The sequence below is a fragment of the Galendromus occidentalis genome, unplaced genomic scaffold, assembly GCF_000255335.2.
Source record: "Galendromus occidentalis unplaced genomic scaffold, Mocc_1.1 scf7180000077442, whole genome shotgun sequence".
Lineage (NCBI taxonomy): Eukaryota > Metazoa > Arthropoda > Arachnida > Mesostigmata > Phytoseiidae > Galendromus > Galendromus occidentalis.
This window is the reverse complement of record NW_003805430.1, coordinates 1,799,830-1,812,859: the sequence shown is the minus strand read 5'-3', so window position 1 is coordinate 1,812,859 and position 13,030 is coordinate 1,799,830. Positions and strand designations below refer to the sequence as shown.

The following is a 13,030-nucleotide window of genomic DNA, read 5'->3' as shown; positions in this document are numbered from 1 at the left end:
ATGGATATCCATCGTCATATCCGTCAACGATCGTTTCTATCCTGGTCTTTGTATCGATCTCTGTCAGTGAGTCAAGATGAGAATCCTTTACACCTGCCACACTGCTCTCAAATAATCATTCGAGTAACTTCTGTGAAGGGCAGGCTGTCGACTTGTGTCAATAAATAGGAATCCAAGCTTTCGTCGCTGTGATTCAGTTCTTCTCGTCACATTTCCTCAATGTGGAGGATTTCACTCAGTCATTCACGCGTTCAGCCAGTGTCGAATTTATTCGCTCTATAAGCTTTGTCTGTCGATCGTCTGTAATTATTGTCTGTGCGTGTGTGAGTGTTTGTGTTCTCGTGTACGCAGAGCCGTTTATCGTCACGGGAAGGTCAGGTTCTCGGAGAAAACAAACAGTAAGAGAGGAGCCTCAGGATCGCAAGTGGCGGAATAAGAAGCACAAAACGATCAACAAGCTCTCTGATGCACGTGAAGCTGCTCCGATGGACGAAGTGGCGGAGTCTTTCGCTCGATGTCTAAACGTCGGATAAATGCGGCTCAAAAAGTTGACCATGCAGCCACGGTCTCGTTATGCCCAACACAGACAGAATATATTCGATCCCGAGGCAAGCGAGGAAACAAAGGAGGAATGATTGTATAAATATTGTATATGAGAAATTATAACTCTTATGGAAATACCAGCCGGAGAAAAAACTGTCTCTTCGGAAATCAAGGGAACATGAGCGGAAGACGCTCGCACGTCGGAAGACCCGAATTCCGACCTCTGGGATCCAGGCAATCCGGATCTGACCTACTCGTGCAGCGATCCTCTCGTCTGTACAGCAGATACTGCTCGCAGACTTTTCAAATCATCCACTTCTCAACGCAGTGAGACGATCGATGGGTAGAGAGAAACGAGAAAAAAACGCAAGTCACTAGACCCGAGCAAGCGTGACGCATATCTGAACCGTGTCTGCTCTTGTCAATCAACTCGCTCTTGAATTTTCACTCAATGGCGATTGGATGCCGATGCAATGGCAACTTGAAATCTAATAGTATCGTAATGTGGATTAAGGAAGTTATCTGCAACAATGTTTGTCTCAACCGGGCCGTACTAAATCGCCTGTTCTTTCGAGATAGCTCGATTCTCTCCACGATATTCCATACTGGATTTGAGTTTCGTATCCGTCGGGTGCGGCTTCCTTCTTCGATCGATGTCTAGCTCCACGCATTGTTTTTCGAATCAAATGCTCGAGAGAGGTGGACTCGGAAAAGTCTCAAATCCAGTCGATTTTCTTCTGGGCCTGATAACTTTTACGACAATGATTGTTATGCCTTCGATCGACCAGATGACAATTCCGCTTCGATACGATAGAGCTCTCACCAGGCTTGATCAAAATCACCAGGTGGTGAATTGATCGAATAGACCACGCTGTTGATATCAAAACGCCTTAATCGAGCTTGCTGCACAAGGAGTTGAGAGACGAGAAAAGAGGAAAGATCGGTCTGAGGGGATGGATCCCTAACGGAGTCATTCCCGAGGAGAGCGTCCTGCCCCCTTAACGGAAACTTAGTTTTCGGAAATCCTCGACCGTTCATTTCGGTCACGCATTTTCAACGATAATTTTGCACGAGTATCTCATGAAATGTTTGTGGGTGTCTGTTTACGGCGGTTTGGAAGTATGCACATGGAATAGTGTCGGTGGTCTGTTTCGCTGCATCGTAGTTTGTCAGGTGTGGGGCTGCGGAAATGTCTACCACCGGTGATCATCGTGGTGAATGCCGTCATGATGGCGGAAATGAGAACCTCAAGTATGTACGACGAAGGCTCTTCCTGAAGCGTTCCAATTTCTTCGACTCGCTCCGTGGGATAATTTTACGATGCTTTGGTTGTGGTCGTCGTCTAATCGTGGTTCGTGATATACCTTTGACATACTCCTGGTGAAAGTCAACTCTACCAACAAGTTCTCAATCAGTCAATCAATTAATCATTTAATCGATCGCTCAATAATATAATATATTTATATATATACTCATTTATATATATATGTTTATGTATATTTCCGAGGTGGTGTTCCGCGTGGTTTGTGTATTTCGTGTCAATGTGTTCTGGCTTCATACCGTTCTTAAATCAAAAAGAAAAACACGCGACCTCATGACGCGATATGACTAGGTTTTTACAGAGGGACTCGAGCGAAGTGTTCGCCCTGCATCCCCGGTCACTATGGTAGGCCGTCCCCGGTAATTTTTATTTCTGCTGCATCTTCTCGCGAATTCCACCGAAAAGTCTGGTCAGGTCCCATTAGGTAAAAGGTTTCTTGTCGCTAAGGTTGTTTTTCATCGCGAAATCAGAGATATTCTAAACCTTTTTAGCGAATTCGATGGCAATACGCCCGCGGCCCGATTTGGCTATTAAATCATACCATGAAGGGGTACTGACGGCAAAACAATCGAAATCTCAATCGACAAGACCGTCGTATTGGGGCGTGATGTCTCATTGTCAGGTGGAGAGCAAGACCCCCCAATGCAATCTTTGGTACGTTGCCATCATGACGACCTGTAAAGATTCCGGAAGCTTTCTTTGGTTTGATTCTTTGTCTGAACGTCTGAACGTCTGCCCGTCCGTCCGTCTGTCTGTCTGTGTGAGAGAGCATATGTCGAGTGTGTGTTTGTCTATTCGTTCTTCTAACCAACGCGGGGCCCATGTGTGGAGCGCAACCCGTGGAACATGATTATGATCTGCGAATGCGGAAGAATGGAGAAGGAATTCGCCGAAAGCCAGCTCATCTCCCCGCTAGAAACCCAAACTCCTCTAAACTAGACATCTAACATAATCTAACGAAAATTTGGCCATTTGAGAAAGGAGTCAGTCTTTAGCAGTAGAGAGAGGAAGAGATATTAAGAGATAGAGTGCAGCTGACTCAAATTGTCTGCTCCGGTTTCTATCTAGCTGTTCTCGCCTGGATATCTCCTGGATAATTTAGGGTTGACTTTGTTATTGTCGGTTGAACGTGGAGAATTCGTCCGTCACAGAAGAAAGTAGAATCCAGAATGAAATGACGTTGTGCTCGGTAGCCCTCCGCTGCGCTCACCCTGCCATGCCGCCTTACTGTAGCCAGTATATAGTATCACCTGTGGTTTCAGAGGTAAAACTCCATCATCCAAGAGAGACGAAGTGGACGAGATCGTGTGACTGCGATGGCATCGAGCTTGCTTGTACAAGACCATACATTCTGGCGCACCGTACTCGAGGTGTCGGTTTGTATTTGAACTTCATCACTTGGTTTCTCCCTCTCTGGCGAGCAGTAGAGACATCCAAGTTTTTAATATCGGCTCGACCCTCCGCGACGATGGCGAAGGCGGCGACTGTGATGGGGGAGGAGCAGCAGCAGCAGCAGCAGCGTGGCGGTACCGTCAGCAACAACGTCGAGATTTTAAAGCCATCTAGATACATTCGTTTAATAGAGGCCGCATCCACGTAAGTTGTTCGCAATGATGACATCCGTAACAGCGTCGAACACGAATTGAATGTTGGTTGTATCAGTGGCGCAGGTCATATGGCAATAGATCTCTTTCATGGTTGACTTGTTTTTCGCTTCGAACTGGGCTTGAATGTATGCAGCCGCCTCACCGTATTCTTGCGCCCCTGGGAAAGAGGAGGAATGAACTCTGTTAGCCGAGCGGAACCATATGGACCGATACATCGGGACATTCTCGTAATTGCGCGTCGGCGCTCCAGCCTACCGGGACGCCCGCGCTCGATCGACCGCCGATCGGTAGAGAAAGTATCGCCGGATTCCGACAACTGTTACGCTTACCCGTGTATTCTGGGAAGCAAATTGTCAGCGGACTCCGCTTGATCTTTTCCTCGAAGAGATCCTTTTTGTTGAGGAACAGGATAATAGAGGTATCTGTGAACCACTTGTTGTTGCAGATCGAATCGAACAGCTTCAGTGACTCTTGCATCCGATTCTGGAGAAAAAAATCAAAACCGTCAATCTCAATCACGACCTCACAAATGGCCGTTCTCCTCAACTATCATACCAGCTGTCAATGGTCCAGAGCACGCAACCGACATGTCTGACTGAGCGACTCTGCGACCGATTGACCGGCCAAGCAAGCGACTGATCAAGTGACCGGCTGACCGACGGAATAGCGGTTTTGCAAACTTCATCTAAATGGAAACAGCTGTCTGTTTTGGGAGCAGATGTTAGGTGGTCTGCTCGAACGCGGGCCAAGAAAGAAACAAGTCGGCGAACTTCAGAAAAACACGAACGTATGGAGAGAACTTCGTTAGATATTTTCGGACAACATCTTACGGCGCAATGAGACCTCCGGCATTTCTACCCGTAAATCTCCAAGACATATTCACTAGTTGAAAAAACAAGACCGTCCACCTGGAAAACTGGAGGGAGGCTGGGCGGAGTTCCTCGCAAGCACTCACCGTTGTCTCGTCTTCGTGGAGGACTTGATCGTATTCACTCATGGCTACACAGAATATTATGGCCGTTACGTCTTCAAAGCAGTGAATCCACTTTTTCCGCTCTGACCGTTGTCCACCGACGTCAAACAGTTTGAAATTGAGGTTTTTGAACGAGAAATGAACCTCGACGATACCAGTTGTTTTGACTCTCGTACGAAGGATATCCTGTTCCGACGGCATGTAGTCTTTTTTGCCTAGCCGATCGAGATCATCAAGGAAACTGAAACATGGAAGTAAAGGAGTCAAGGGAAAATTCATTTCGCTCACGAGAAGGCGCAGCCCATTCCGTCCATCGGTCTGATTATTCCGGCGACCGTGGGAATTTCCTAGTGATGGAGAGTTCGGATCGGATCAAAAAGCGCGCCTCGAATCCTTAGCACGAGCTCAGATTTCTCACGTCGAGGAGCATCGATCGAATCTGATATCTGATTCGGAGAAGAACTCATCGCGGCTCTCAATCAAGATGGGTACCGTTGTTCGAATGGACTCTCAGTGTGTTCATACAACACTGTAGCGTCACGCGTCGCCTCTGCTGACCGCAGGTTTTATGAACCCGGGAGTTTCGTCATCCCCCCTCTGCCAAGGCTCCCAAGGAGCTCGATGCTTTCTTTTCATATATTTTTCGGAATATGAGGTTCCGGATCGCTTCATTATTGATTGCCGGCTCATCTCGATTCTGGGAGGTCTATCGCGAGCTTCGGATCGACGACTCACTATTTGGCGCTGTCATTGAGCTGGTACTCATTGTTTCGTTCGTAGCACTCCAAAACGCCTTGGTCTACCCAGAGTCGCTTCATGGCCGCGAGCAAGTCTTCACTGAATGGCTCGGTATCCTCCATCCGCGAGACCACGTCGAATACCTGTTGGATTAAGCGAAGAATACAGGATCAAGAAATCGAAAAGTGATACTCGACGCCGAATCGACCCATCTACGTGTTCTAGATTCGGACCCAGCACTTCGCGAAAGATGATATGATCGGGAGAGCCGCTTTCGGAAGCATCTTGGAGCCCCGATTTTCCGCTCAGAGACAGGGAAGACAAACATGACCAGAGCAGATGTTCCTCTTTCATCTACGCGTAATTAAAATCCTTTGTGATGTCAGCAGAAGCATTCTAGCGAACGAATCATTGTGCCGGTGGCGTCTCGAACTGATGCTCCAAGGTCGACGTCGACAGCATCGATACCATCATTGTTGAGCACTGTCCCATGCTTGCGGACTGATTTGGATAGTAACTAGAATCTATAAATAGAGTCGCACCGGATCGACATCATGCGTACCATTTTCGCATCTGCGTCTCGCTCGTAGGACGTGAAAGATTTACTTAGAGAAGGCATCGCCCGCAAAATGGCCACCATTGACTGGATGGTGTTGGAGTAGACTACAGGCTTGTACTGTTTGAAGTCCTCAGGAGTGAATCCGCTGTCGTGGATAATTCTGGAAAGAGGGAGGGGACGTTAAGGAATTATATCGGCGCTCCATGTTCGGTTCCTTTTGAGATCCGATCTCCTTCGGGTCGTTCGACCGTCTAGGAACATATGCTCCAGAAGTCCAAAGGGTACTCACTTCATCTGTTTAACGATGGTACTTTTTCCGGATTCTCCGGCTCCTGTAACGTGGAAGAAAATGGTCAATCATGGAATCTCGGAGTCGAATGTGGAGCTCGCTCACAGTGTATCGACAAGCTCAGAAATGTGTACATCTTAAGCGGTCCATGTAGCTTTATCACTCCGATCTAGCCCATCGGTTGGGTAGCCTCGATCTCTCAGACGAAGTATACAAAGGTATACCTGAGAGCCTCGGCTTCGGAGGCGGACCTCGAGAATTCCGTCCATCGTCGAGAATCAAATGTTTGAAAAATCGTGTCCCTCAAAGCGCTCTCCGAATACGACACGCTTCGCCGAGGATTCTCCTCGAGGAGACCCCTCCCTCGGAAATTACTCGACACGTCGACGCTCGCGCTCTCCACACGGAGAATACCCGAAGGAACATCCGTCTCATCGGTCGACATAATCGAAATTGACGCCTCCGCAATGCTTGCGCCCGGATTGGGCCGTTCCATCGCCCTCCTTTCGCTCGAGCTCCTCACGACCCGACCGCCGAGTATCTTGTCTACTGGATATTGCCGCCAGACAAGGAATACATGCGTCATGATTCATGCGGATTGGTTCGGCTTCGCCGCTGGAAGGATTAGTCGTTACAGATCACAGACTCCGACGAAGCCCCGAACCTTGCCGAGCGGCATTACCCTGACGTGTGTTTACGCGCGCATGGCATTCTTTGGTCAACTTGAAAGCCATTCACAATTCTTGACATCGGCAGCCGCATCAAAAATAGCATAACCAACGTCACACGTCAACATTTCAGCCGGTATTGATAGACAGGGTGCCATCCGCCTTCTTCGTCATCCCTCCTGCTCACCTCTATCTCACATGTTTAACATTTGGTGGGGGACAGATGAATATTCCCTCCCTCGCCCCGTTTTCGATACATTCCGAGCAGCCCCATCGATTCTCCAGCAAATTGCAACGCGAAACTATTTCCCCCTCCGCACCGAGTGAGCTTCACGGCGTCAAATCCGCGCTCCCGGTGGAAGCACCGATCGCGGACGGCACACGACTATTCGATGGGTGCTCGACGCCCTCCCTGAAAGATTCGAGTAGTCTCCCGCAGTTTCGTTTGCGTAGGCCTTGTTTCGCGAAAGTAGTCCCGCAATCCGTTCCCTTAGATGAAATTCGTCTGGGCATGCGGGTCAGGGAGAACAATGGGGCCCGCGCGGTCAATCCTCCTAATTCGAAGATTTTCTCCGGTCCTGATTGTAAACCAGTCGTGTTATTGTATCAACCAGTCTCGTTCCATGGCTCAATCCGCTCATTCTGGCGATTGAGCCGGTTAAACCGTATCGCCAGTGCCTATCGGACCCTCACGCAGCCGAATCTGGCTAAATTTGTCGATAGGCTGACGGCGACATTGACGAAGGACTCGACAACGTTGCCATGTCATTTCTACGCAACGATATGAAGCCTGCCGAGCCCACTCTCCTTGGCAATAGTGTCAGTGTAGGATACGCTAGCTCTCGCCGACTTGATTGACTCACTATTGGCTAAGGTGAACCTATTGCGAGCACGGGTGTTTACAAACTCTCAGAACTCGAGGCTGAGGGTGCAGAAACCTAGGAGCGAGGATAGAGGAGCTACCCTCCGGAGATACCGTATTGGTTTTTTTCTCGAGTATTCAAAGCCCTTGTATTTATTCGTCGAGTATTCGTTCGACCCCGAAAGAGAGGCGTGAACGGATACTGGAGGCGTCGAGGAATCGACTCCAGACGAGTGCAGGGTACGCTGATAGACTCCGAGCCGACCATGAACAGCAGCTGGCTTCTTGCCCCCGGACGGTGGATCTATGTCGGCGCCGCGTCGTCGTCCTCGCCCGCTTCGGAGGCGGCCGAGATCCAGACCGAGAGCAACAACCTTCGTGGTTTCATCGACGGTGATCGTCGGCGTTGCCGTCGCTGTAGATTTTAGAATCGACAGAGGGACTGGCCCAAGTGGATATATTTATCCGTCGGCTCGCAGGTGTGCGCGGTCGGGGAGACGAGTGTCTCCGAACAACCGGCCACGGTAACTAGAAGAGGACGGCCCAGAGGTTCGGGGGCTTAGTCGATCGGCGGCATCTGCGGACTTCCGCAGAGCAACTCGACCGAGAAGATCGAGCTTAGCAAAGAAAACGGCTTCCGAGTTTTTGGTACGGAGGGAGTTGGGCAGACTTGCACCGAACGAGGCAGAATATGATAAGATCTGCTTCGTATAGTAGCCGCGAGATCTTTCGCTTGCCACACGCATGTCCTCAGGAGGTTTCCTCGGCGAAGGCTCCAATCCATGCGAATATCGCGACGCCGAAAGTCTCTCGTTTTTTTTTCGGCAAATTTCATCGGATATCCGACAGAATACATGTATACATTCCCTGCTCTCCCAAGATGAAAGAATTCTCGCTCTGATCGGCAAACAGGTGTCTTACACACCGCGATTGCTGGTTTCCGAAGCGATTCCCATGAGCGTACATCGGTCAAGAAAGAGAACCCTTTGACAAGATCCTCCAGAAGAGCTCAATTCAATCCCCTCGCGGGAGAAGAACGACGCGGCGAGGAATTCCTCTCGCTCAGCATTCCCCGATCGCAATCTGGGATTAGGCTCAGTTACCTAAGAGGACTTGTCGTGGATGCGAATTGATGATTCGGGTCATCATTCGGTGATTTCTCCAGAATCTTTGAGCTCCGCGTCGGATATCCCTCGCTCGATGTGCCTGTCCGCATGACTTTTCCAAGTATGCTAGAGGAACCAATGGACAGAACCGAGCAATCGGATGGTGAGAATCGATTATCGTTCGCGTCCCTTTCGTCTTTCGCTCTGCTGTCCTGCCTGCTGTTTGCCTGGCAGTGGGAACTCGCCAGGAACACCTAAGAAAGTCTTCCAGGAGTCTCTCCGTTTCGCTCTCCATCTTACAGTATCAGGCAACAGGTTTCGGAAGCAACCACGGCAATGCCTGTGAGAGGCAATCATCAATGCGAGGCCATAGGCTAAACAGAATGTGGGAGCTGCTCTGTCTGTGTACGCGTCTCTCAGACGAACAGATAGGCAGTTCTGTCTGTGCCGATTGTGTATCTATTGGTAAACCCGGCCGACTTCTAGTCGAGACAACAGAAGCACGACTGAGCTGAACGCCTGAGCGCGCAGCTCGACTGGCGGTCAGGGAGGCACGCGGCCGGCCGGCGAGCCGACGGGGTGGCTATGCGCACCGATTGAAGCATTACCAAGCTCGATACCCGCAGCACACTTGTTCAGATTGTCGTCTTTGTTGTTCAGGGAGCACTCATGAGACGGCGAGCAGCAAACCGAAACGGGATTAATTTGTAATACTGCCAGGCCCTTACGACGACGTGGCGAGCGAGGGGCATCAGCTCCCCGCGGCGCGACACTTTTCGCCGCTGCAATTAGCACAGGATGTCGCAGATTTGCCCGTGACGGAATTTCCAGCTCGAGGAAAAGGGGATGCCTGCCCTCTCTTTGGAAGAAACTCCAGGCTGACGCAGGACCGGAATTTCCGTCAGGAACGAGTATTCAGAGTCTGGTTCCACCAAGGGCCTCGAAACAGGTTGCCTCCAGAAGCCCACAACCCTTTCTGGGCGAATTCGGTCCTCTAACAAACCTCTCCATGGAGGTTCATGGGTGATTAGATTTTGGTTCCCTGGAACACTTCACAGATCTCTCCTGGGGGAGAATACGGTGGAGCGCATGTTTCGATTATTATCGCTGCATAAACAACACTTCGGCTACGATGTTCGAAGGCGCATAGACAGATTCGCTGTGATTAATGAGCGACACCGTGAGATCAACCGGCTGCGCAGAATTTAAGCGTGAGCAGAAAAGTAATCAAGGCAGAGAATCCTCAGGAAAGTATACCGCTCTCGACAGATGGCGAAAACAAACCCGTCGAATCTAATTTAGAGCTGCAGAAAGGCAATACGACCGCCACGGAATGACACTTACCCAAGAGGAGTAGTTTGATATCCTTTGCAGCCTGAATGCCGTCTTCTTTGAGATTCTTCTCGATCTGCTTCGAACGGGCCAGGGCGGCCCGCTCCTCTGCTGACATTGCGCAGCCCATTTTGTTTGTTCGCTTGTTCCGATTGTTTATCACAAACTCACGCACTCACGATCAATGATCGATGATGGATGAATGGACAGATAGATGAAGCAATCGGATGCTCGATGGATCACTTGATCGAGTAGACTAGACTTAGGGTGCGATCGTTAATGCTCTCCAAAAGGATGAATACGACAAGAAGCAATTTAATCCAGGTGCACTTCAGAAGATACAGTCACGTTTCCGTCTCCCTCAATAATACTCTGAAGATGCGTCAGCTCTCTCCTGTTGTAATTCCTTAAAGATGCTTCAACACTCCACGAACACGTCACTGAACTTTATTTAGCGTTGTGCCGCAGCCGCTAACCCGCCGAACGTCGCTTTGCAGCTGGCAGCACCGGCCCGGTATGTCCACTTCTATCTTCGTCTTCCTCTTCGAGTGGATCGTTCTGTCAAAGTCATTGAGCTCGCTTTCCTCGAATAATATGTTCAACAACCACGTCGGATCAACAAACGATTTATCGACCTTCGGATGAATCGTTCCGGTCAAGTGTATGATAGAGGTTCGTTTTCGATTCCGTTCGACTCCGACAAGCTCTGCGTCCGTGGTATCAAGGACGCGTCGCTTGGCATACACGAAAATCGGGTCAACAGGTAGAGGATTGATAGATCACCGGTGGACAGGTTCCGGGTCCCGAGTCGTTGGATCCGTCTTCTCTTCTCTGTTTGCGACCGGCGGATAGACTCTGTCTGTAGATCGTATACCGGACACCGAGAACTCGGTTCTTGGAGCAGCGTCAGGTCGCGCGCGTGAGACCTCCGGATGCGACGACGTCTGTCTTTAGAGGATCAACACCTCACTGGCTTCTTCGACTGCATGGATCGGAAGCAGCGAACAGATGAACGGATTCCCGCCCAACGTCCAAGCGTAAGGATTCGATAGAGGATCGGGTCCCGTCTCGAAACTGGAACTTCTCACGGGACTTCCCTTGGGGAGGATTTCAGCCGCGTCTTCCGATCCCAACCCCTCGGTAGGCCTAAATTACTCTCCTTGGCACTGTTGTTGCTGTCTGAGCCGTTCACTTGTTGGTGGTCTTCGTCGACGAGTTTCTGTTGTCTCAACGCGGAGAATGACTGTCGCTGTTTGAGCACCGTCCTGCCGTCATACGCGTCGGAGATGGACTATGGAGCTCTTCGCTTGTGGACTTCCGAGCTTGATCCGCCCACTGAGCGATTGGCTGCGGATTTCAGAGCGACTGTATCCACCTTGCGACCACGAAGAACTCGGAATCAACAACGATATCCGCAAACCTCGAATCCCTGGCGGGCTCGTGCCTCGTTTGGCTGATCGCTTGTCGGAGAGCCTAGTCTCGCATTGCGACAACCTTTCAACGGAATATTCGAAATTTTCGAGTAGGCTGCGCACACTCTACGCGAATATCCTGGCTGCAGTTCCTTTTCCTCTGATTCCGAATCTCTCGTTGGCGGGATAGGTCGAGAGCAAGCTGACTGGCCCCCTGTGGCTGCAGTTTCCTCGCGGCAGGGTTTACTTCTCGAAGGATCCGTTTGCGTGCTTGCTGCTCGACTACCTGGCACGCGGAATAAAATTATATCAAGGTAGACAGATCGTGGCTCGATAGGAAGTCAGATTGAGCTCCAGAGACAACAGCAGTCGGGATGAACGGATGTGCACCGACGGTGCCGTTGATCGGCTGCTTGCTTCTCGCGGATTTTCGGTGGAAAGCTTGACGGTTGTCGCTTCTCGGTGCGCTAGTACCTCGCTTAGCTGCTTCCTCCTAGCAGTGAGCTCCTCCGAATGGGTAGGATCTCCTGCAGGAAACCGAGGACTGGCTCCTGCCTCCTGCTAGCGCAGGGACCGAAGGGATCAAGGATCGACCAAAACGGCTGTGACGACGTTTCCTTCGCTTTGCTGTCACTCGACGAGCGACTGGTTTCTCTCTCTATACATGGAGCGGTTCCGCGTGCTCCTCACCGAGATCCGCGACTTCACGGGTAGGTAGGTAGATCGCTAGCTGGTGGGCGAGCGAGTGCTTCGCCTCCGAGAGTCCAGCTCGGGTTCGTTGGACAGCGGGTGGCTGGGTCGCGTTCGTCGAGGATTCGCCCGGCCGTCCGTCCGTCGACAAATAGCTGCTGTTTCAGTATTTGCAGCACACTCTAAGACCTTCACACACACACACACCCATCCAGGCAGCACAGCCAGACAGACACACGCTGCTGGTTAGCACGCTCACTTGTGCTTCTACTGCTGCTGCAATGGCGCGGCGCAGCTGCGAAACTTGGAGCAGCCGCCCTCGCCGCCTCGCTGATTTCAGATTCAAGTGCAAAGTCGTCGTTCCCCGCACGCGCTTCTGTTAGTCACTCACTACGCCCAACTTGCGTGAAGTGCTCGCTAGCAGCAGCAATCCAACATGGCGGCTTAGGCTGGGGTTAGAATCGTCGTCGTCGTCGAACGAGCCAGCCAGCCAGCGAACGGGCGGGCAGGCAGGCAGGCAGGCGAACGGCCGTACGAGCCAACGGGCGGACGAACGAGCCAACCAACCTACAGACGCACCGACCGACGGACGTACAGACTCATGGAGAGAGGCAGCGGCGGCGGTAATGGCGACGGCCACAGCAGCGCTCCTTAGTTCCCAACGCGCACACTCTCTTCTCTCACAGGCTGGCGGCGAGCAGACAGGCTAGACAGCGCGCTAGCCTGCTACTGCTGGCATTGCCTGGCGCTGCTGCGAGAGTGTCGTACGTGGAGATTGTCCGAGCACTCGGCAGAGGGCGCTCTCGAGTTCACTGCTGTTATGGCCACCGCTCGCTCGCCCGCTCTAATGGCAGCAGCAGCAAGCCGTCGCTGCGCGTTCTCCCAGTGTCTGTCCGTCGATCCGTACGGCCGTCCGTTCCTCTAGGTTGT

At 51.2% G+C, this 13,030-nt stretch overlaps 1 protein-coding gene across 1 annotated transcript; it reads right to left on the bottom strand.

The window, feature by feature from the left end:
• Window positions 1–3,440: 3,440 nt before the first annotated feature.
• Window positions 3,441–10,128, bottom strand: Galphao (G protein alpha o subunit). The gene is made up of 7 exons (XM_003743305.1): window positions 10,011–10,128; window positions 6,031–6,073; window positions 5,745–5,901; window positions 5,180–5,325; window positions 4,427–4,685; window positions 3,801–3,954; window positions 3,441–3,628 (listed from the first exon to the last, which is right to left on the bottom strand). The coding sequence occupies exons 1-7, from the start codon at window positions 10,126–10,128 to the stop codon at window positions 3,441–3,443; spliced, it is 1,065 nt and encodes a 354-aa protein (XP_003743353.1).
• Window positions 10,129–13,030: the final 2,902 nt, after the last annotated feature.